General features: G+C 42.6%; 2 protein-coding genes across 4 annotated transcripts in view; one reads left to right on the forward strand and one right to left on the reverse strand.

The window, feature by feature from the left end:
* Positions 1-14,171, reverse strand: part of nbr1b (NBR1 autophagy cargo receptor b) — a 34,366-nt gene extending 20,195 nt beyond the window's left edge. For both annotated transcript variants that reach the window (XM_080488301.1, XM_080488300.1), the window contains exons 1-10: positions 13,933-14,171; positions 9,507-9,569; positions 5,321-5,339; positions 5,195-5,217; positions 4,563-4,751; positions 3,890-3,967; positions 2,823-3,067; positions 2,023-2,148; positions 1,287-1,493; positions 1,042-1,201 (exon numbers count right to left, since the gene is read on the reverse strand). In XM_080488301.1, coding sequence (XP_080344427.1) covers positions 1,042-1,201; positions 1,287-1,493; positions 2,023-2,148; positions 2,823-3,067; positions 3,890-3,967; positions 4,563-4,751; positions 5,195-5,217; positions 5,321-5,339; positions 9,507-9,569; positions 13,933-14,034 — 1,212 coding nt within the window. In that variant the 5' untranslated portion in view covers positions 14,035-14,171. The remainder of the gene's footprint in view (positions 1-1,041; positions 1,202-1,286; positions 1,494-2,022; positions 2,149-2,822; positions 3,068-3,889; positions 3,968-4,562; positions 4,752-5,194; positions 5,218-5,320; positions 5,340-9,506; positions 9,570-13,932) is intronic.
* Positions 14,172-17,719: 3,548 nt separating this feature from the next.
* The window catches only part of LOC308124668 (oxysterol-binding protein-related protein 7-like), a 31,517-nt gene continuing 23,588 nt past the window's right edge, over positions 17,720-25,648 (forward strand). Inside the window, exon 1 of one of the 2 annotated variants that reach the window (XM_080487845.1) lies at positions 17,720-17,814. The gene's annotated coding sequence lies outside the window, so the exon portion shown is untranslated. The remainder of the gene's footprint in view (positions 17,815-25,648) is intronic. The other variant, XM_080487839.1, reaches the window with a different exon arrangement.

Consider the following 25,648-nt stretch of genomic DNA (forward strand, 5'->3'; position numbering starts at 1 on the left):
ATACTGAACTGTTCTATGAACTTTAATGACGCTGGAATAATGAAAGACAATCCGCTCTACTCTTTAGGCGTGTTTCCACCACACAAAAAGTGTGGGAATGGACCGGTATGGTCCGGGACGGTTCGGGTTTCCACTGCAAGAATTTGGGATTTTCCGAAAATTACCTCTCCAAAGGTGGAGGCTGTTCCTCTACCCCTCCATCGGGGTACCCAGGACCATGGAACAGGTCCAGTTTTGAGGAGCTGATTGGTCAGTGAGTTACTACACGCCCTCAATATTTTAATATGTCGGCTGTATGAATCCTCTGTTGTTCACATAAGCTTTGCACTGGTGGTTTTTTTGTTTCGTTTTTTGCTGCTCAACTTTCATGTTGGTCCCTAAAGAGCAGACGTGAGGCAGGACGGAGACCGGGACTCTGGAGCAGACGCTACAGCTGTAATCGATGCTCTACCGAGTCCGCTCGTCACGTCGCGTCACTGGCCGGTGTTCCATTGCATGAACTGCCGCGTGCCGCCCCGGAGCTCTGGTTCCCTGACGCTGGAATCTGCCGGTGCGCCGGGATGCCGGAGCTGGCCCGAGCCCCGGTGTCTGTCCTGGCATCGCGTCCACAATCTCTGCCTCCACGCGGAAGTGGCAGCCGTCACAACCAGCGGCGCGACACCGGCTGTGTGACCCTGGAGTGGCTCCGGGGTCACACAGCCGGGGCGACGTTCGCTATCTCTGAACAAACATGGAAGTTGCAGCTGCAGCTCTGTGGCTGCAACAAATAAAAATATAATAACTAAACAACTAGTGCAAAGCGGAGGATGTAAACAACAACAGAGGATTCATAAGGTCCAGATCTGTCGCCACAGCTGAGATTACTGTAGCAAAGTCACTTATCTGCAGGGCTCTAAACCCCGCCCTCATTCTAACCAGCGGCGGTGGAAACGAGACCCAAATTTCGGTCGGGGTCTGCTTTGCTGTACCGCTCCGAACCGCTCCGTTCCTTCCCTGCACTTTCTATGCGGTGGAAAGTGATGATGATCATTTTCCCTTCACCTTGGTTTCTGCGCTCCAGCTGATGGTTCCAGTGTTCCTCATCTTCCAGTACTTGATGAACTTGGTCCCGGGTCGCAGTCGGGTGCCGTCGGGAAGGTTCTCGTCCAGAAACACGGCTGTCATGGCCGGGACGACCAGCGGACAGGGACGCTTGGGACGCCTGGACGGAGGAAAGCCAATGTTCCCTCAGACTGGTCATATGAGCGCCCCCTACCTGGTGGCGAGTGCTGTGGTGTGTACCGTACTCGGGGCTGCTGTGCTGCGTGGCGCGGGGCTGCAGCAGGACGGGGGAGGAGCTTCCGTCTCGGTGGGAGGAGCTCCACTGGATGCCACGCCTCTCCATCCTCAGCTGCTTGCGGATCTCTTTGACCTCGGCTTTCAGGAGGCGCTTCTCCGCTTTCAGACGCTGCTTTTCCGCCTTCCGGAAGCTTCTGTCGCCCCGCCGGTAGAACCTGACGGGACACGGCGGTTCACACAAACCTCACGTAGTTTAAAGTCTTGTTCTACAGTTTTGAGTTGAAGAATGTGAACACGTCATTAAATATTATGATTCAATCAAATTAAAATGGTCAACATCAATATCAAATTCAACTCTGCAACCAGCAGCTACATGGAAACTCTTGGTAAAATAACCAGGATTTTGTTTATTAACAGTTTAACATTTATGTGTCTCAAAACCTTCCATACACAACTAATATGAGCCGTTTTCTTCGGGGTTTTATGTTGGGAGATGCTTTAATATTTAGTGACAAATCTTTCAAGAACGTCATTGATCATCAAAATCGCTGACTTCTGATTTATTCCACTTAAAAACATGAAGTAGTTAATAAAATGTACAATTTAACGATAATGATATGAAGTAAAGTGTTCCAGTGCAGATAGAAACTCTGAGGACAATACTTTACACAGCCCTGCGGCAGTTAACATGTAAAAGGCAGATGTTTGGAGAATTTTCTGGATATGTGTCCATGGCGTTCGTACCTGCTGTGGTCTGGAGCAGGTGATCCGTGCTCCGGGATGGATAAAGGGGTTCTGGCTCTCACCAGGTTGTGACTGGGGTCATGAGAGAAGCTGCAGGGCTCACACAGCGTGCAGGATGTACACACACTGAGAGAGAGAGGGAGAGAGGGAGAGAGAGAGAGAGGGAGAGAGAGAGAGAGATACAGGTTTTAATGAGTTACATGAAGCAGATTCAGCTATGAGGGAGAGTCTCTGAATATATAATTAAATATAATTTAATTTAGAAATGAAGAAATTAGTATAGAATATAACAATTAGTTATTACTATTAAATATGTTTTGATAATTAAAAATGTGTATGAATTATCCCATGTAATAATTAGCTATTCAAATTATGACCGTGTTAATAAATATAAAATAAAACTAAAAGATATATATATATATATATCAAAGATATTTAAATAATTAGTCGTTGATATCAATATGTTTAAATAAATAACAATTAAATATACAATACAATTCATCAAATAATACATTCTGATATGATTATAATGATGGTATGTATTATATAATTACAAAAATAAAGTGAATTAGAAAAAGCAGTGTAAAGTAGTAATTTATTGAAGTAATTTAAATTTATGATCGTTGGATTATTCGGGGAGAAATTTCAATTGTTGATTTTTACTTCTCACTCGAGAATAAATGGTTGTGTAAATGAAAGTTTCACAAGAATAAATGTGAGTCTCCTGTACCCAAACCACCTTTGGACCTGTGACCTTTAGATCTTTGACCTTTGGCCCCTGACTGTGGGACTGTGCTCACCTGCACTGGTAGCCCCCCCCGGTGGTCTGGCCCCTGCAGGAGGAGCAGGGCGGGGTGGAGGAGGATGGAGCTCCAGGCAGTGTGGAGGAGGACACCTCGGGCACCTGCTGGGTCTCGGCTCCTCCCACCGCCTCCCCTCTACCTGCCCCCGCCCCCCCCGCCCCCACCGGCTTGTGGATGCAGCACTGTCCCGAGAACTCCCTGCAGATCTTCTCCACGGCCTCGCGGACCACCTGGTCCTTAAACTGAGACACAGCGAGCAAACGGACACGTCAGGAACTTCTCCCAGAGCAGCTGAGAGCAGCTGGGAGAAGATGAGAGGAGCTGAGAGAAGATGAGAGAAGATGAGAGGAGCTGAGAGGAGCTGAGAGAAGATGGGAGAAGGTGAGAGAAGATGAGAGAAGATGAGAGCAGCTGAGAGAAGATGAGAGAAGGTGAGAGAAGGTGAGAGAAGGTGAGAGCAGCTGAGAGAAACTGAGAGAAGGTGAGAGAAGCTGAGAGTGGATGAGAGCAGCTGAGAGAAGCTGAGAGAAGGTGAGAGAAGCTGAGAGAAGATGAGAGCAGCTGAGAGAAGCTGAGAGAAGGTGAGAGAAACTGAGAGAAGGTGAGAGAAGCTGAGAGAAGATGAGAGCAGCTGAGAGCAGCTGGGAGAAGATGAGAGGAGCTGAGAGAAGATGAGAGAAGATGAGAGGAGCTGAGAGGAGCTGAGAGAAGATGGGAGAAGGTGAGAGAAGATGAGAGAAGATGAGAGCAGCTGAGAGAAGATGAGAGAAGGTGAGAGAAGGTGAGAGAAGGTGAGAGAAGCTGAGAGTGGATGAGAGCAGCTGAGAGAAGCTGAGAGAAGGTGAGAGAAGCTGAGAGAAGATGAGAGCAGCTGAGAGCAGCTGAGAGAAGGTGAGAGAAACTGAGAGAAGGTGAGAGAAGGTGAGAGCAGCTGAGAGAAGATGAGAGCAGCTGAGAGCAGCTGAGAGCAGCTGAGAGAAGGTGAGAGAAGGTGAGAGCAGCTGAGAGAAGCTGAGAGAAGCTGAGAGAAGATGAGAGCAGCTGAGAGGAGTGGTTCCTCTCACCTTCTCCATGTAGGACGTGAACCAGGCTGGAGGAGTCTTGTCTTCTTCTTTGGTCCCTTTCACTTCCTTCATTATCACCTGATCAACAAAAGACCACAACATCAATTCACAAGTGAAACCTGGATCACAGCCTTTTCATCCAGGAGCCATCAGGCTGTGTGGCTTTTAAATGACACCTTTATTCTGTGTTTTCAGTGTTTAGTCTGTGGAAAACCAAACCAACTCTCAATGGGAACAAAGGATATTATTATTCTGATTCTTAGGAAACACAACTAAATGTTATTTATATGTAATAAAAATCGATTGGAAAAATAAAACTGATCAAAATGCATCACTTTAAGAACATAGTTAAGAGTTAGGAAAGTCTCGAAATTCTCGCATGTCTTTACAAAGCTCATCATCATCATCATCACATGGTGCTAATGTCTTGCAGAAAATCAAAAAACTAATTATTTTCGTCAATGCCGACTCAGCATGTTCTCCTTGAGCCTGCACCAGTTTTCTGCAGGAACATGGACTCCTTTCTACAGTAAACTGCTTTTTGCTTTTAAATTGACTGTAAGCAGGGAACCTCTGAACCTCTCCATTGAATCTTTTATGCTTCTCCTATTGCAATCTGCCTCCCACCCCAACGTGTCAGCAGACAGCCAAAGTGTAGCGTGGGCGTTCTCACCATGCCCTGCTCCGGCACCGCCGCCTGCACCTTGCGGCTGACCACCTGGGCCAGAGCGGGGCAGTGCTGCGGTGGTCTGAAGCCCCTCTTGGGCTCGGCGCCGCTGGCCTTGGTGGTGTTGACCCTCGCCGGCTGTCCTCGGGTCTCATACACGTTCATGTGCAGTCGGTTGCCCTGCCGAGTGGCACTCTGGGAAACAAGTCCAATCACACCTTGATATCATATTGGTAAATGAGCATCTGCTCCTCAGTGTGGACTCAAGACGTATAGGGCAAATAGATTCCCAAAATATACCCATATTTACAGAGGAGAAGATCATCTTGTCCCAAACAATTTGGAGAAGTTTGAGCCACAAACGTCAAAATAAGCTGCTAACTTCCAAAGAATTTGGTCAGATGTCTCAGTGTGAACAAATCAGTGCTTCGTGTTTTCATTTATGTCCCAACTTTTTTGAGGGGGATTGCAAAATGAGTCAGACATCAATCAATTTTTTTCAATCCAATATAGTTCTGCACAATAACATCTGAAAAGAGCAGAATTTCCATTGTGCATGAGTCGCAGTCACACGTTCAAAAAGTAAAGGAAGTAAAAACGGAGCTAAATTCATCCAGGTGAGGTTTGACGGCGCTCACCTTTAACGCCTCCTCGTATTCCACTGGAAGAAAAGCAGGAACAGCAATTAGTTTCAGCATGTTGATAATCAAAAAATAAATGCTGGATTTTAACATTGCATCTTAAACTAGTTGTTGTTTCATTACCTTGACTGTTTATCGAGACCTGCGGAAAATAAATGACAAGATGTTACTATGTGGAGTTTTCTTTTAGGACTGAACTACTGATAGTTAGTAGGGTTAGTCATGTGTGATTCTTGTATAAAAAGCAGTGGTTAGCATCTCGCGCTAACCACTGCGAGGTGCAGTGGTTAGCGCTCAGCGCTCTCGCCTCGCCGTGAGAAGGTCGTGGTTCAAAATGCTGCCTGGGGCCTTTCTGTGTGGAGTCTGCATGTTCTCCCCATGTGTGCATTGATTTGCTCCATACAAAACATACACTGCGAGTCCCCTCGGCCCTCACCGGGGAGATGGGGGGGGGGTATGTATGATAGCTCTTCTTCAATCATACGATTTTACATTCACAGAGACGCCATCAAATATGATTTGACTATTTTATTTCTCAGGTCTTTCAGGTATCAGGCATTAAATAAACAGTGTAAGCAGTAGGGGTGTAACAATAAAACACTGTACGGTCTCATATCTTTACAAATGAAATATGAAATGGCTCCTGGGATCCTCATGGCTCTTTTAGAGTCGTCGCTCAGTGTTTTTGTAAAGAACCTGGTCAAAGCTGCCGTGACATCGGTTACGATGGAGCTAGCATGCGGGTCGAGCCCGTGCGTCTTCTTTAGGTGCCCGGCCAAGTATGTTGTGTTTCCAGAGTATTTTAACTCGCACTGACACTGCTTGCTTATGGAGTGAGTTTTATCTATTGAGCCGTCTTTCCGTCGGAATCCGAAAATATTTCCATACCGCCGATTTACTTCCAAGAGGTGAGCGTGTATCGTCTTTTTCTGGGCCGCTTGTGCTAGCCATGACGCCACCGTGCACGTTGTGTGAAGGCGGCAAGAGTGCGCAGGAAATGGTGACACCGACGTACAGACGTGCTACGTGAACTTCAAAATAAAGGCGGATCTTAAAGATGACGAGTTAAAGCGATATTGTCATTGTGCGTCGATGTAATTGTATCAATAATAAATGAATCGATGTGGATCGATGTATGGTTACACCCCTAACTACTCTCACAACCCGAGAGGTTAAATGAACTGCCACAAACCAGGAGGTTACGGCTGACACTGACCGAATCCAGCAGGCTGAGGCCCGCATTGCTGCAACCGAGGCGACACAGCAGGAGGCAGATGAAGACCCACAATCGGCTTTAAAGCGAATCGCTTTCCTAGAGGCAAAAACAGAGGATCTCCAGAACCGGGGCAGGAGAAAGAATCTGAGCATCGTTGGGATACGCGAGGGAATAGAGGGGAGACGGCCGCTCATTGACTACGTTACCGAGATGCTACCAACATGACGAGGTCTTCCACCACAAAAAGTGTTTATCTGCGAGCGTGTCCATCGTCTGCTGGCAACAGGAAGACCCGGACAAAATAGAGCAGTTCTGGCCCGGTTCCTGAAATTTCAGGACAAAGAGTTGGTTTTCCGGGAAGAAAAAAAACAACAGATTCTTCACGATGGGCAAAGAATCACGTTGGCGCAGGACCTTTCAGCTGAAACCGTTGGCGTGAGGAGAGGATTTCATCCTGTCCTACAGGGCTTCATTGACATTAACGCTTTCCATGGATTGCAGTACAATCTATGTAAGCTCAGGATCCTGCATGGAGGCAAGATGCACCTGTTTTCCACACCGAAAGAAGCTGAGGATTTCTACAAGCAGCTCCCGTCCACAGCGGGGGGACACTCGCTCCTCATGATGAGCATGCTGTCTTGTGTGCTGTAATACAAGACCGGTGGTAAAAGCACTTTAAAGAACTTTCTCACGTGAAAACAGCTTTCTTATATTGATCTAACTTAATGATCATTTGTTCTAAGATTCTAATGTTGGCAGTTACATTTTGAAATATTTTGTTCTATTTAATAAAAAGTAAATACAACTGTGAAATCAACATGATTTGAGAAGAGTTGGGGTCATGTTGTCTGGCTGCTCCTCAGATTTGTGGATCAGCGTCCCTACTAACCCTACTGTGTTCTGGGAAGGTGGGCAGTGCATTTCACTGGGTGAAGTACAGGGGTTCAAGGGAAGGTTCAACAGTTCAGGATTGTTTATATGTGTGTTGGTATGAACGTGTTTGTGTGCCTGTGTAAGATTGCACTTTATCTATTAATGGCTAACTATTTTTATTTTCATTGGTCCCAATGCTTCTTAAGTTCATAATCAGAAGACATAGAAAGGACAAAACAGGGAAGTCATTTTAACATTATGTCAGGGGAATGAGAAAATTGTTAAAAGTAAAAAAAGTATTGAATAGAATTAAATATCTAAAGTCAAAGGTAGTTTTTATACAAGAATCACACATGACTACACCAGATATTGAAATCCTAACTAAAAGGTGGTCAGGTCAGATATTTCATGCTCCTTTCACTGGTCATGCCAGAGGGGTTGTAACTTTGATTCACTAATCTTTACCATTTGAAAAAAACAAACTCATCTTGGACCCAGGCGGGAGATATATTATCATACAAGGTATTATTATGTCACAAAAAATCTATTAATCTATATGGCCCCAATGATGATTCTTCTTCTTTTTTTTAAAAACTCTTTTTAACTCTATCTGCCCTAGATGGCATACAGTATATATTATGGGAGGCGACTTCAATTGCACCCTTGATCCAACACTTGATAGGTCTTCTCAAACTGACAATACACATATAAAAACTAGGAAAATACTGCATAATTGTATAAAACATCTTAGGCTGCAAGACATATGGCAGGTTAAAAATCCAACTAACAAACAGTATTCATGCCTCTCAAGTAGCCATGAAAGCCCCTCACCAATAGATTACTTTCTAACATCCATAGAATTACAAGTGAAAGAATGTTGTTCCAGGAGCATCGTAATGAGTGACCATGCTCCAGTCTCCGTTAAAGTTCAATTGGATAAAGTTGAGTAGAGTCCCAACAGATGGAGACTACAGACCTTTTGTTAAAAGACAATGTTTTTATCAAATTTGGTGAAAAATGCATAGACAATTATTGTGAACTTAATAAAGATTAAGCTTCTGCTAGTATCGGATGGGAAGCTTTTAAAGCTTATTTAAGATGAGAAATTACCAGCTACACGAGTACCCAAAATAAAAAATAGAACCAAGAAAGTCTATTCATGGAACAACAAATTAAGACATTGGAAAATGACATTTACAGAAGTAACAATTCAGAAATAAATTAACAATCTAATTATTATGAGAACTGATACCGACAAAGTGGCAAAAGGCTTGTTGTGGACTAAACAAACATTTTATGATCAAGGAGAGAAGGCCGGCAAATTGTTAGCCTGGAGAATTATAAAGATGCAAGCAGATAGTACTATCATTAGTATCAAATCAGATGTTGATAAACTGACTACCGATCCGTTAGAGATAAATAAACATTTTAGATAATTCTATAAAAAACTATATGAATCGGAGTGTCATGTAAATGAAGAGGTTCAAAATTAATTTCTTGATAAACTACCGTCCCAAACATCATCTGAGGAAGATAAAGAGACTCCTGATAACCCACTAACAACAAAAGATATATTGGAAACTATAGGAAATATAAATAGAATTCAAAAGAAATGACTGGACTTTGGGCGATTACATGCCAGGACAGCTATTGCACTAAACTGGAAGAAGATGAAAGCTCCTTCAAAATAACAATGGATCAAAAAACTTTCAGAATGCATCGGACTAGAAAGACTAACATATATTACAAAAGGAAAATATATTAAAAAACTAATAAACATATTTGGGGAAAAGAACTTGCAGGGTGTTATGAGAAGTTCTGCATGGGTGTTGAAATGGTATCCCCCTTCTCGAAGCCGTTACCTACTTCAGTCATAACTGACTAACTCAAACACGAGTCTTCTATTGCAAGATTTCACAGAACCAATCAGGATCCAGCTCCCTGATAATGTCACTGCTGGTAAATCCTATCTGGTGGCGTTCCTCAGGGTTCTGGTCTTGGACCTTTCTTGTTCTCCATGTATCTGCTGCCTCTTGGGTTTCTCATCTCTTTTCAACCTGAACCAAAGTCTAACTGACTCACACTATGTCTGCCAAGCCTCAGAGGGAAGCAAGAGGAACTTTGGACCTTTGGGTTCTGATGAAAACAGTCCCGGTGATTCTGATCAGACCCGTCTGTGAATGTCTGCGGAAGACAAACAGAAAGGGGGAATTCTCTCACCTCCTCGTTCTCCTCGTCAAAATATGTCAGCTGAAGGCTGCAGAGGCCGAAGGCACGCTTCACCTGTGAAGAGAAGCCATAGGAGATGGGTTAGTTATCAAGGATCAATGGGCGGAGTCCTGAGGCAGCGAGGAAGGTGACCTGTGATTAAACCCGCCTCACAGAGACAAAGCAGGCTTAAAGTGTCTGTTGTTCTTCCTCCCTTCTCTGTATTATTCAGCCGGCCAATCAGATGGAAACAGACTGCACTCAAGCTCCAACACCAAACTCATCTGTGGTAAAACTGTGAATCAGCAGCACTCAGGCAAATGAACTCCTCCAGGATCCTGCGGACGAAGAGGTGAACTATAAATCCAACGGCCCCAGAGTCCCAGACTACAAATCTTATGTTTACGAAGTACGACCTCTGCCAGACTGACATTATTTCCCATCAGCGTGTGGAAAATCTGTTTCTTTGAAATACAGAGCGCCGACAGTCTGCCGTCGTATATCTGTTACTTAGAGCATCTTCCTTTGGTCTTCGCTGACAGAAAGGCCTGACTTACAGATGACAGTTGATTTCTCCTTCAGACGGCTCTTGAAGCTCTCACATTCAGTCTCAGTAGAAAAACAGAGTCAACTTTCAGTTCAGTTTCACCTCCATGGCACCAAACTGTAAAACTCATTGAGTTTTTGGGCTGCATACATCTCTGCCACCTACTGTCTCACGGGTTAGGCAGTTAACAGGTTTGTTTCTAGATATTTAGAAGATGTTTAATAAAACCATATCATGGGATTTGTCGTTTCTTCTCTGTCAAAGCACCTTGAGATGACGGTGTTGTTTTCAGCCGGATATAAACGAATTTTAATTGAATTGAACCTACTCCAACTAATGTCAGATTCATGGATTGTTGCGAATGCAGTGAATGTTTGGGACCTTTTTCTCGTTCACATTTTTCCTAAATCTGAAAATGTTTGGGAACCAGAACTCAACATGATGGAGCGTCTCGTTTCCATTTATGCTGAAAATAAGGACACGTGAAGCGTTAGGATCACATGGTAACAGGTCAGACTTCATGTGGACATACAGAGCGAATTAACATTCCCCCTCCTGGGACATTTACTGAACAACACCAATATTCTTGTGTGTTGTGGAGAGACGTGCATTTATAAAGTCATCTCACCACATTTCTTTCATGGTACTTTCAGGAAAACCCCAGAAATGAAAACCAAAAACATAATATTATAATATCGAACCAATAACAACTTCCGTTCCCTTCAGTTGACTAAAATCACCGGCTGGTTTTAGCAAAGAAAAATATAAATGCTTCCACCTTCAGTCAATAGAGGGCAGCGTTGTAATTTATTCTCATGTAAATCTTCCATAGAAAAAGCCAGCAAAACCAAACTAATAACTAAATATTTCTTAAGAACAAGAAGTCCAGTACACAAATGTGACCAATGAGCAAAACATTCGACAATAGAGTTAAAGGACAAAATGACCACCGACTGAACAGTGATCTTTGGGGGGAATTGAAGATCTTTATAAGTTTAAGGACAAAACTGACAATGAAATTGTGTTTTTAATTCAATTTGCACCTAAAAGAAGACGAGATTTCCAGGCTGCTTCACAGGAGAAAGACCAAGAATGAAACCCGACTCCGTCCTGATCCTTCACATTTCCATGAACTGATTCTAACTGAAGCACAAAGAAAGAAAATTCTGATAAAAACAAAACAAGAGCAAACATTTTGACCTCTAAACGTCTCCCACAGAAAAGAAAGGCTGAGTCAACATTATGGCTTCAGCTTCTGGATCTTTGACTCGTAAATATGGAGAAAATTATGAAAGCTTCAAATACCAGAGAGTTTTTTTCCCCCTAAAGTAAAATAAAGCAGCGGCCTTATAAAGACACTGGTTTAACCAACTAAAACTATTAATCCTTCTGTCTTTCATTTCTTTTCTGGTTTTTCTATGTCAGTGTGAGATCATTTTCTCTTTAGGCTCGTCTGTTCCTGTTCGGCACACGAAGCCTCAAAGCAAACAGCAGCGCCACCTTATGGCCCTGCATGCTCACGCAGTGTGGTCGGACCACGGTTTAGGAACGTTGCCATGGAAACACAAAACTTTTCAGAGATGAAAAGGTAAAGATGATGCACTGTGATGTGAACAGTGGTTCAATCTGGGTTTTCATTCGTCAGTTCGTCGAACAAGAAGCTTTTTGGTATTTTGAGCAGCGCTGCTCCCTCGGTTGGAGGCACAACGGGGCCGTCACAAGACCACTGTTTGGGTATGACCTCATCCACAACCAGCCCTCGTCTCACACAGGAACTGGACCGACAAAAGTGAGCCATCAGCTCCAACTGAGGGTAAAGACAACCCAGAGATGAGACTTTTAAAGGGCCTGAACCTGGTGGGAGGAGCCAGCTGCAGGACTGAAGCTTCATTAGAGTCTTGAACACATTTTTAACCTTTACCATTAGGGCAGCAACAACGAATCGATAAAATCCATAAAATTCGATTATCAAAAGTGTTGGCAACGGATTTCATTATCGATTCGCTGTGTCACGCAATTTATGCGCCACTCGCCATGTTGCAGAGCCGTTTCCTTCACCTTCGGAGCTTCATCAACGCTGGCCGACTGAAATTAAGTTTAAAAACAGAACCTCAACCTGCAGAGCCAGTTGAACGGAGCGAGGCGGAGGCGGTACAGTAGAACCTGTGAGGAGCGGACCTGGTAACAGCGACACCCTGTACTGGACACGTCACTGTGCACCAAACACATATTTAACTGTTAACACACCTAAATGAGGACGACCTGCTGACGAGGACAACGGACTGGTTCTCCTGGCAAATTTCAAGCTGAGCGACGCTGAAACTGACCCGATCATTAGAATATTCAGACGTCGTGGTGTCAGGAGGTTAGTTTGAGATCTGAATCATGCTGCTTCCCCGCAGCACAGAGCTGCAGTGAAGCTCCTCTCCGTTAGTTGGACTTTTCCTTAACAGCAGAGAACATAAGGCCCGTGGGCCAAAACCCACCAAGAGGCTCCAGTCTGGTCCCACCAAGCAAGGAGGTTATAGAGGATTTATACAAGGTTTTTTTTTTGACATTTCTTTGTATTTTGCACCAGAATGTTTCATTAAATTGACTTTATGTTGAGATTGTAATAATTTTCAGTACAAACTGTTTGATCATACAAAAATATAGACAATTTCATTATGTACACTGTAACTACAACAAAGAAAAACTCTCAAGTGTAAATTTAAAGGTTATTATAGTAATATTTTACCAGTCTGGTCCACTCAGGATGAAACTGGACTGTATGTGGTCCCTGAAGTTATTTTGTATACATCTTAAATACATCTGGGTGCGTGTGTGTATATATATATGGCATACATCTTTGTATTGGTTCAGTTATGTGCTTTTAAATAACCACAACACATTTGATGTTTGTTCATCGAAAAAAATAATCGACAGATTAATCAATTATCAAAATAATTGTTAGTTGCAGCCCTACTTACCATCCTTTATTATCTCACTGAGGGAACTTTAGAGTCAGTTTTTGGACGTCCTATTATGTAGAGCAGTCCCAGTATGATACTGGTCTGGATCTGTGAGATTAATGTGTCATGAAATCCCGTACAGATACGTCTTATAACATTTGAATATCATAAAAATGTTTTCACTCTGTGTCATGAGCCATGATCATATATGGGTTTGACTTTCTGAAATGAGTGACAAATGATATTAAAACATTTTGAGATGTCCCTGTACAGTCTGAGAGACGTTTAGGTCGAGGAACGATTCATATCAACAGTGAGTGTTGAGAAACACAGTAAGTGTGAGTCCTTAAAGTTAAGATTGCTCTAATAAATACATTGAGTTCAGGTTTACCAAATCTGAAACGAGGTTCTTTAGGAGTCGTTTTCTTACAGCTTCACTTCCTTTTGTTTGATGTCTGGATGAAAAAACGTGAGAACATCTGTGTGATTATTGTTCTGTTCTGGTGTCCTGGAAACATTTCAGGTTTTAATTAACAGGTTCAAACTACAACCTGACGTTTCTTATACAGATGATGACAATATTAGTCAGAAGGTGAGAAATGTGTTTCTGAAGCAGCTGAGGCGACATGAGAGGAGCTGGAGGAGACGATGCTCACATCCTGAGATTGGGTCTCTCTCACGTTCACAGCGCGTGAGCGGATGACTGGATGGACCGGATCGGAACCGAGTGTTTCTCCCTCACACAGTCATCCTCCAGCGGCTAACATGGAACCACGTCTCCGGTGTCACCCCACTCCTCTGTCCCCGGTCCCCCCCGGTGCTTGTCCCCACCGCTGCCCGGTCGCCTGTCCCCACCGCTGCCCGGTCGCCTGTCCCCCCGGTCCCCGGTCCCCAGTCCCCGGTCCCCGGTGCGGTCGGGCCCGGCGCTCCTCGGTCTTACCATGGCCTCCATCGACTCCCAGCTCTTCGTCTCGGATCCCGACAGGAGGAAATTCTTGGAATTTCCCCTGAAATTCACCTTCAGGTTGATGTAGAAGTCCATGGCGTCGCCCTTGTCTCCCCGGCGCTTCAGTGCATATTAAACACGACGGATATTCGGGTTAATCTGACCGATTCCGTGACTTTAATCCGACAGGATGAGGCGGATTCTGTGTTTACATCAGCGCTGAGGACACGCCCACTTTAGACCACGTGTTTCCGCATTCAGCCCATTGAGTCAGGCACTGCCATCCAGCGGCCGCCAGCGGTACAGCAACCTGTACTGTATAATATTGAATTCCATCTCATTTGGAAATAATTTAATATTAACGCCATTTAAAATCTTCCTCTGATGGAACGACCTCTTAAACTACCTGCAACACAACCCTGGTCAAAATCGTCTCTCTCCTCTTTCCTTTGTAGATTTCTACATTTTTCTTTCTCTGTGTCACATCACATGTAACTTCAATATGTTTATGTGGAACGTTTGTGTCTTGTGTATTTTTCCTTTATATTTCATGAAGATTGGAAATTATACATAAAATACAAAAAAGCAAGAAATGATGTTTCAAGCTTCCTCAATATCACTACAACCACATTCATGTATTCATGACAGCCACGCAGACATGAAGAGCAGGTTGTCATAACGTCTGTGTTAAATTTGGATTTCAAATGGCAGTTTGCATGTTCTCTCTAACTGTGTCCATGTTTACCACATGTATGAAATAAACGTCAGCGTGACAGTCAGTCTCTGTGATGTTGCTCAGGTGGTAGGCTCAATCTTCCCTCGTCCATCTGTTAAAGTGTGCTGAAAAGATGGAGTAATATTCACAATTCTTGATGCCATTGATGCATTTAAAATCTCCAGCACCAGAAGCAGCAAAGCAGCCCAAAAGCATGATGGTTCCTCCAACATGCTTTACAGTATTAAGGCTGGACTTTTCTTTCTGGGTTTTGTTCACCGTTTTAAACAAACGAATACATATGTGTTCACAGAAAATGATCCCAGAAAGACAGCAGTGAATCTCTGTCGCTTCCTTTCAGGGCTTCTGTCCGCTTGGACCTCATTCTAAATCCAGGGTGTCCATCATCAGGCCTGTGAGCTAAAACTGGCTCACAAGAGCTTTCAATCCACGTCACCAAACCACCAAGACAATTGTAAAAAAATTTAAGAAAACACACATTTTTTTAAAATCCCAAATCTCCTAAGATTAGTGACCCAACAAAACTGAGACCTGAGCTGAGATGTAAGTGGTGCTGCCATGGCAGATAACGCCCTCGTTGTTATCAAACTGGCCTCAAAGCCACGCTGTCATAATGCATCAGCGAGAGGGAGAAGTTTTCTGGCCTTCCATTGTATTTTGCCTCAGCAAATTTAATTAAAATTGGCTTGATGTTGAGATTAAACTCATTTCCTGTACTAATTGTTTGTTTCTATCGCAAAAACTCTGCAGCACAACAAAGAGAAGCTTACTGTTTGGTTCAGTGTTCGATCTACACTCCACATTGGCTTGGTTCAGTCTTAAAGTCTTTTTTTGTTGCTGATTCCTTTGTTAACCAGAACAGGCACCCGGTAGAGTGCATACCACAGCCAACGCCGGGTTTGTCACCATGGAGACCAGCAGAATTCAAGGTTACTTGATCCACCACGTCACTCCATCATTTGTCTTGGTCGTTTGAATTTCATCAGGTTGTTGCAATGTTAAGTTTAAATCATGTTCTGTTGGTTCCCATTATTTTGTGTGACTTAAACTCACCGTTAGAGTGAGTTGGCATGTGATTGGCTGAGAGTGGAGAAGGGGGCGGGGACAGGAGTAGGCGGCGTGCGAGCAGATGGCTAACGGCAGCGTCAGCAATGACGAACGGCGCCGAGCTGAAGTGTGTCTACTAAATAATATCTTACCTCCTCAGGACCTGTCAGATCCCAAAATCTAATGGATCGTTCCTCAGATGATGACAAATCATCCCTGAACCCTTCATGGGATTTGGATTAATAGTCTTTGCGAAAAAATGGTCAAATATAAATACATGTGGATAAAAACATAACCTTTACCCCACCTTCCATTGTCAAAAGTTATGTTTGCTGTACCGGAGGTCTTTGCAGATCATGTTACATCTGAGCCTCTCCGACAGCTTTCTGCTCGTCACCACAAGGGAAATAAACCAAAAAAATAACCATTTCAATAGTTTGGAGCCAGTCGACCATATGTTTACTATTTTAGGTTTTTTGGGCAGCCATTGACATTGAATTAGATTATATTAGGGCTGTCAAAATGAATGCATTAATCTACTGTTATGATTAATCTGATAAACAGGTTAAGTGCAGAAACAGTCGAGCCTCTGGCGAGGGGAACCCATAAGACCCATAAGATGAATCGTCGTGGACAGACTGGGTTTTAACCGTTAACACACCTCAGTGAGCGGGCAACCTGCCGAACGTGGACAGGTATTCCAGGCTGATTTCACGCAGAGCAGATACTAAAACGGCCAAAATACTAAAAGGTTCAATCTCTTTCTTCCTGATTTCCGCCATCTTGGTTTTCTCTGCCTGGTGCATGCAGGCAGTCATGGGACTTTTTTTCTTTTTCTGGACCCATATGAAAAGCGCTGAATCCCATTACAGAACATTGTTGTTAACAATTTTCATTTTGGCAGCAAAATACAATATTGAGGAGACGACTGCAGATTCTCCCAAACTAACTGACCAACGACTCTTATTAAATCCTGCATACTGGGGCTAGTATGACTTCATACCCTGATAACTTTGTTTATGTGCAAATGAATCGTAAACGGGGTGACGGGGTGTTTACATTCAAGATCACTGGCCATTAACTTACAGTAGGAAACCATCTTTCTATGTCTGATCAATGCTGTCAATCAACTAGACTGTTTGAATGAATCTTTTCTGTTCCAGATTCACTGTTGCATGATTTTGTAGATATTCTCTAAATATTTACTTTTTTAATCATTATTTTACCTTTATTATGTACATATTCAATTTTGTATATTTTAGTATATATTTCTTTGTATTGCTTCTTTCATAACAACATTTGGTGTTTGGTTCATTCAATATGCACTGGTCCTACAATTTGTCCTCTTGACCTCTGAAGAGTGGACGTCTGTCTTCAGCGGACACTGGCTCTTGGATTTTATTGTGTCCCTACATCAGAGGTTTTACTGCATATTCTCTTCTTTCTTGAGTCTATTTGCACATGCAAAATGAAACACAATTAATCTAGATTGAAAAACCCTCTGGTTCTGACCCTGCAGTGAACTGGTTTGGCCCACAGACCTTATGTTTGACCTTATGTTTGACCTTATGTTTGACCTTATGTTTGACCTTATGTTTGACCTTATGTTTGACCTTATGTTTGACCTTATGTTTGACCTTATGTTTGACTGTTGAAGTGGATGAGAGGATTCATTTTAACATCAGATTCAACTTTATGGATCTGCATGGAGAATCCAGCACCACGGCACAAAGAACAATAAGTGTTGAAAGATTATTCAAACAAATTTTGACTACAATGAGAATTTGCAAAAAAATCTTTTATCAGTTTTTCTATAAAATTTAACAAACAAAACATTTGTAAAGATTCACAATATTTTAATGGATTCAATTCAATCAACATGTTATTTTCATTTAATAGAGTTCAGCCCTAAATGATAGGAAAGGAATAATAAAGCCGCGTCCTGTGATTCCCATGATGCATCTGTCCTGCAGGTGCTGAACCACCTGAGCCTCGTGCAGCTGCAGCTGGAGGTGTGTGATCACACACACACTCACACAGGAGCGGCGCTCTGCAGCCAGACGAAACAAGCTTTATATGACAAACGTCCCCAGGTGAGTTTTAAAACCGTGTTTGTCTTCACCTTTTTCCCCATTTGAATTCGTGGAAACACTTGGATCGTGTGGATCAGTACATCTGGTGAGGAAATGGAGGGGGAGTCCTGCTTTAGTGTCTCGTGCGCCGCTGATCGTCCTAATTAAAGTCTGCACGAGCTTCAGACAAAGCCAGTTCACAACCTTTATTGGGTTAATGGTTTTTATTCTTCCTTTACTTATCAGTTTGCTTTCTTCCTTCTATGTCAGATTATACATTTTCAATACTGTTTTCTTCCATCAAAATAACTTTGAAATCAGCCGATGGAACCCTGCTGCTCAAGCTGCCGAAGCTGCCTTAAGGAGTGAATTCCCAGTTATTCACTTGGAAAGTGGGAAGTTTCCTAGAAGCATCAACCGTAGACATTTTATTTCTTGAAGATCTTCAAGAAATAAACACAGTATAACAGTCAAAGTGAAAGAGTTGGCAGTAGCCACTGTAGATAATATTAATTATACAAGTATTAATTAAACTGAGTTGATTAGAGATAAAAGTTACTTCTTTGTTTTGCATTTAACTTTCTAAACTCATTTCTTCATTTCTAAGCTTCAATGATTTTTGCATATCAGTCATCTTTGTTTCTGTCAAATATAAAACTTATACATGTCAATCTTTCTTTTTGATTTCATAACCTTAAGAGCAATCAACGTTATGACTGATCCTCTACCTTTTCTTTCTATTGAGAAAAAAAGCAATAAAATGACAAGAGATCTCACTGGATATTTGTTTTTCTCAATTTGTGCACTTGGATATTTGATCACATCAACTTTCTTTTGCGTCTATAATCCAGGAAGTTCTCTGGCTTGCTCTCAAAATGTAAAGATTTCCTCTGAACCCACCTTCCACATTTAATTTCTATCCTCTCATAACCAGATCTCCCTGACAATGAACTTCTTTTTTCTGTCTCTGTCAACTGGACTCTACTCGAGGGTTCTATACAGCAAAGTGGCGATGAAATTGTAAAAATTGGAAGCTTAAATGATTGATGATTTTAAATTCTATATTAAATTTTTCATTATAGGATTTAAGTTATTTCCCTCTCAAGTCATAATTTAACAGTGACATGTAGTAATCCTACTTGTATGAAAAGTTAAAAATTCAACAAAAGAACCACGAATAATTCAGATTTAGTTTTTATTGCGATGTGCAGAAAAAGTGACAAATACACATTTGTACTTTTTAAATGGAATTTTGTGGAAGTCAAGGTAAATCATCCCCCCCCCCCCCCCCCCCCCCCCCCCCCCCCCATAAACTGTTATCATATGTACTAAAAGTACAAACATTCTTGATAAATGATGAGAAACATGAATCCAAAATGGACACAAATGTTCTATGATTCCTGAGGTGTGTTTTTTTTTTTTTTCCTTCTTTTAAGGTACTTCAACTCAGGGTTTGAAAATGTAACTGAAATAAACTTCAGTTTAACACAATAAGATGGGAGGATTCGTCCATGTCTCGGTAGTTTATTGGTGCTGGAGACAAATCACCATCTTACAGGACAATCGTCTTCTCGGAGAAAACCTTGAACCAAATCTTCCCATATCAATTATTTTCAGGCTTTCAGCCCAAGATTCTTTTCCCCAAACGTGTCTGAATCCGAGCCATTTCTGAGAAATCTTCCTTCTGTTCTTTTCTACTTGGATTCGTTTGCCCAGAAAAGCTGTATCAGATTGTTCATGAAGAAAAAGTTTCAGAAGTTTCAGACTGGTTCCTCCTGGTTCCAATCAGTGCCTCTTGAATGTAATCAGATGGATGTGAAGGTGTGATAGTTTAGTTCTGTACCTGATGTTCTTTCTTTAACTGAACTCCGACAACCTGTTGTTCACTTTCACTATAGAATAGAAATATTATTAAACCTTGAACTCTACAGTCAGCTCCAGTGATTTGGGAACCAATTCAATTATAATTTTGAATATTAAGAAAAATAGAAACTAATCAAGTGGAACAATTATTCTTCACATCTTGACAATTACAATGAGTCTGATCAGCGACTTTGGTTTGTCGTCCTGAATCTCCTGTTTGAATAAAGTTAAATACTATATTCATTAAACTTGGCATTTGAGATGTTTCATATTATTATTATGCCTGAAAAAGTGATTAACTGAAGACCTGTCTGGTTTGTTTGCCTCCTGGTGGACTGAACATGCAAAAACTCCTCCATTGAGACCTTGGTGGAGAAAAACTGTAAAAACAAATCAAATATAGGCCATTTTCCTTCATATTTTCATAGACTAATGAATATAATAGGAATAATAAAGACAATATGTTATAACATTGAAAAACAATATAGAGAAAGCTTGAAAGCAGTAATCTACTCCAGCGGTGTGCTACCTGGTTCATTGTGAGGGCCACTACAGTTTCATGCTCATCATTGGAGCGCCACATTGTGAACGAAAACCTGAACTCTAAGGCTGTATTTCAATTCTGGCTCTTATTTTAATGAGTTTTCTGTAAAGTTTCTAGGTTGTTACTATAATTATGGTGCATTTATTAAGAATCATTGGCTTTACTTGCTAATTGAAGAAAATGATTTGTTATATACAGCAGATTGGCTAAAAAGTGATTAAAAACTGTTGGAGGCCACCAGGTCCTTGAATCACTTTAAGCATTATTGGATATTGTAATTTAGGTCTGTTGGGTAGCCTTTCCATTGTCCAAAACATCCCGTAACCCCCCCCCCCCCGACACACACACACACACACACACACACACACACACACACACACACACACACACACACACACACGATCGCGTAACGAGCTGTCAATATCTCGCACACACCCTCTGTCAACGATGACTCTCCTCGAGGGATCCCCGGTCACTCGCCACGCTCCCACGTCTACAAAGCCGAGCAGCCGGCCGACGCTTCCCCCACAGAGAGACTGACTCTCCTCGGTGAAAATGACAACACAGTGATGCTCCGCGACGACGTTTTTAAAAAACAAACAAAAAAAAAAAAAAACAACAAAGGTACCGGCCGGTCCCAGTATAGTATCTTTTTAAAGGCGTCAGTACCGCGATACCAATCCAGTACCGGTATACCGAACAACCCTACATTGTGGTTTGTTAAATTGCACAATATTGACAACTTATTTCCAGAATCAACTTGCACAGATGAAATGTAGACCTGTACTTCTTTGCAGTTTTGGTCTCTTAGACGTTGATATGGTTTAGTTTGACTGGTCGAACGCAGCCAAGGTGGTATTGTACAGCACTAAATGAACGGTTCACCGCTGCTCTCCACTCGGTCTGCATCTTTGATGACTCCTATCATTGGCAGGAAGGAGTGAATTAAGGGAGTATCCTGGACTAGTGAAGGGCTTGGTGTCTTTTGTTGTGGTTCCACCTTGGTTCTGTTTACACGAGTGATGGTTTCTAGAACAAATGTATTTGACTATTGTGGTGGAGGCAAAACAAAAAAAAGAGAGAACCTTGGTAGTGTGTCACTGGCTTCTCATCTGTTCAAACACTAAATCAGCCAATGTCTTCAGGTGAGCCTTCATCTTGTAGATGTGATTAGCGATCAGTAACCATGGTAACCAGTTGTCTGGGACAGGAATGTCCCGGTCAGACGGATCAATCTGAGGCCGAGTGCGTGTCTGTGAGCACGTGTGAAGCTGGTTCCAGTAAACATGTTGCTGTCAGCGTTGACCTCGTTGAAACACTCGGTCTTGGCTCCAGACTCGGTCGCAGTCGTTGAGTTTTCTCGTGTATTTCTGTAGTTTTGCTTGGAGCTCTGAGCTTTATCTCCCTCTGCCTCCTCTCCGGGTTACTGGTTCAACCACATACCTGTGATGGCTGCTCTAGAGCAACTTCCTCTGTCCTGCTTTCTGAGCAGAAGAATGTCGTTCCAGGTTTTATGACTTCAGCACACAGGAATTCTTTGTGTGCGATGCAGACGTCGTCTGGGGAAAGCTGGAGGACAAATACATTATTACATTTTTCAAAAGAATACCTCTCTCAGCTCGGCACAGTCCAGCGATCATACCCCATGTCAGAATATGTTAATATTCTTACCTTGCTCATTCTAATGATATGACTTAATAACTGCTAAGGGCTTCACTTGTGTCCTCTGATCCCTGGTTTCAAAAAGTAGATCACTGTGTCATGATGTATGAGAACGCAATTATTCTTTGTCTACTCCTCTACTTTTAATCTGTTTGACTTGAATTCTTGATTTTGAGCAGATTTCCAGTGATTGTGAGTAGTTTAAAGATGGTGTATGTGAGGTGTAGTGGCTATTTTAGTGCATTCAGGAGACGTATTGCAGTGGGAAAGAAACTGGTGGTCCAGCTTTTCAGCGACTGGTACTACTGAGTGGAGCAGTTGTTCTTTGAGGTTCAGCTTGAGTAAAGTCATCAACCCGCCACAATCCAACTCTCTGATATCATGATGTTTTATATTTTGTCTGATATAAGTGTGCAGTAATACGTGCCACAAAGACTTCAACAAAGCAACTTTTTTGAGAGTTAGAGCAAGGCCCTGAATTAATACAAAGGGCCTCTTATCACACACTTGTATAATTTTAGGCCACGTTCCTTCAAGAACGGACGTTCAGGGGCCACATACAGTTCAGCTTCATCTTGAGCGGGCTGGACCAGTAAAATATTGTCATAATAACCTTTAAGATTAAAGTTTTTCTTTGTTGTGATGCAGTGTACCTGATGAAAATGTTTTTTCACAAAAAGAACTTCTACATAAAATGACGACACTCTCAACTTGAAGCCAATTTTAATGAAACCTTCTGTTGCAGAATACAGTGACGTGTACAATAAACTGCTCCTGTAGCTGTTGCATTATGGGTGTTTGTACAAACTCACTCTGACAGCATGGCTTTGAGGCTGTTTGATGACAAGGAGGTAGATAGCTTTTTTTTTTTTTCAGTTAATATTTCCTAATGAATATGGCTTTAATCATGAATGAATGTTTGTGATTTAAAATCATGTAAAGAGATTGGGTACGTCCGAATTGTCCCTCCTCACTCCTTATCTATCGACTGTACCTTAACCCCCTGGAGGACATCACAGGGTTAAGGAAAGGAGTTAAATGTTGTCGCTGCAAGGAATTGTGGGACAGCATGAGCTCGCCTCCTTTCGCAAAGGAGGCGAGCTCAGTGGTTCCTAGGCTAAAGGAGGTTCTAAAGGAAGCATCAGTGGTTCCTAGGCTGAAGGAGGTTCTAAAAGAAGCATCAGTGGTTCCTAGGCTAAAGGAGGTTCTAAAGGAAGCATCAGTGGTTCCTAGGCTAAAGGAGGTTCTAAAGGAAGCATCAGTGGTTCCTTGGCTAAAGGAGGTTCTAAAGGAAGCATCAGTGGTTCCTAAGCTAAAGCAGGTTCTAAAGGAAGCATCAGTGGTTCCTAGGCTAAAGGAGGTTCTAAAGGAAGCATCAGTGGTTCCTAGGCTAAAGGAGGTTCTAAAGGAAGCCATGAGCCTCCTTTCCTTTGCTTGTTGAGAATTCAGACAGTCCTCATCATGGCCGCCACACAACACTTCCGGGGTGAAGGAGAAGTCGATAGTTAAGGAGTTAAGGACAATTCGGACGTACCCACAGTCTCAATGTTTGGATAGTAGAAATCCCCCCAGCCGCACTGATCTGCATGACCTTAAGGACCTGCTGACATCTTGTTGCCAGATACCACTGCACACCTTCAGAGGTCCAATGGAATTCATGTCAGCTGGAGGACCGCCACACTAATGGGTCATGTGACTCCTGGTTTAACACTTCCCTTTGGACTATATAGGAACTATAATAAATTACCTCACTGTAGAGCTGTTTCATATTCACAAGTGTGTGATTAAACACTCTAATCTGCCTTTTGGTCATACATGATACATATGTGAGGATGGATGACCATTCTGAGCTTTAAAAAGAACCTAAATGGGATAAAAATGTTGCTGGTTTTCTGAAACAGATTGGCTGCATCCTGTTAAGTACTAATAATCTAAATGGAAACTTACAGCAGCTTAATGGTCAACTTAAATGCATCATTCAGCTAACTGACTGAAGGGCCTCCTGCTGAAGAAAGATTTGCATTGTAACAACTGATGTGACGTGATCTGTCTTAAACTTTGGATTATATTGATTATCCATAACAATATTGAAGCTCCTTCTCCAGAAAGACTGTCCAATACGTTTGATCGACTGTTTCAGTACAGGAAGCTGTCGTAAATGCGCCACAGGTGCAGATCAATCATCTTGATTTGTATAGCACTTTTTTATACAATTAATGTAATACAAAGTGCTTAACATGATTTAAAAACAGTGCAACGATACAATAGAAATTTAAGAAACAAGTGAACACACACACACTCACAGTGGTATGGAGACATGGCAGGGCACTAGGACTTAAGGTGACAAAAGGGCTGCATTTGGGGGCCGTCCACACTGGGAGTGGCACAGCCTCTAACCACAGGGGGCGCTGCCCCACAGATCCCCCCAGCCCAGGCAGACCGGCGAGTCCCATAACATAGGTAGGGGACCAACCAGGTGCCCGGGACGGGGGAACCCAAGGGACCACCCCACCAGTGAGGAACGTGGCCGCCACCAGTGTAGCGACCCCTGGGAGGAATCACCTTTCTGAATCATCATTCAGTTAAAAACCTAATAAAAGTAGATAAATAGATAAATAAATAGGTAATACACATATCTGCATATATACATATACAAAAATCTGTTAAAAAGCCTGATTAGAAAGGTGAGTTTTTAACTTTTTTTTAAAAAAACCTCAACGGTCTCTGTAGCCCCAAGGCTCCCCGGCAGGCTGGTCCACAGACGGGGGCCGTAGGAGCTGAATGCAGCCCCCCGGGGGTCTTGGTCCTGGTTTGAGGCACAATTAAAAGGCCGTCGCTGAAGGACCTCAGAGCCCATGAGAGTCGATATGGTAAAAGTAGGCCAGATAAATAGGAGGGTGCAAAACCGTTAAGACACTTAAAAACTCATAAAAGAACCTTAAAATCGATTCTGAAGCGAACGGGGAGCCAATGCAGCCATTTTAAAACAGGCGTCATGTGGGCCCGCCCTCTGGTCCTCGTGCACTCGTGCAGCAGAGTTCTGTAGTAGTTGGAGTGTTGATAAAGTGTTTTTGGGGCGACCAGAGAGCAGGGTGTTACAATAGTCCAGCCTACAGGAGGTAAAAGCATTAGCGCCTGAGAGAGAAGTGGGCGGACTCTAGCTTTGTTCTTCAGGTGATGAAATCCAGTCTTTGTGAGATAAAATTTGTTATGGATGAAGATGGGTTAAAATCTAACAGTTTTGGTTGAAGTTTCTCTCTCTGGCATTCAGGATCTAAAACTAAAACCTCTGTTTTGTCCTGGTTGAGCTGAAGGAAGTTTGATCAGAGTTTAGTCGTTGGCTTTGCTTTGCTGATCTATGCAGCTCTGCACTCCGGTTCGGGGCGTTTCAGCCTGTTTCTCAGCATTCTGGGGAATCTGTTCTGGGAGGACTAGAACCAGTAGCTACTTGTCAGCCTGGTGGTGCGGCGCTGCCTGTCCCGACGTGCTGAACGGTTCCTGCACATATTCTCACACTTTATAACAGTAGAAAGTGAGAGCTGTGAGCTGTTCTTCACAAGACTAATTCACCTTAAATAACTAACCAATATGCGAGGAAAGGATGTTTTACTTCGAGGAAAAAGGAAGCAAGTGTGAGCTTCGTGGACTGGGTTACATTGTGTACCGAGAGGCAACAGTGTTTTATTTATTGAGTGATTTTAGTGAAGATTTTATGCTTTTTCATAAATGAAATTTGGTGATTCACATCGAGGAATGGTTCACTGCAAATACATTGGTGCATCTATA

This window comes from Lipophrys pholis, assembly GCF_963383615.2.
Source record: "Lipophrys pholis genome assembly, chromosome: 19".
Taxonomy (NCBI): Eukaryota; Metazoa; Chordata; class Actinopteri; order Blenniiformes; family Blenniidae; genus Lipophrys; species Lipophrys pholis.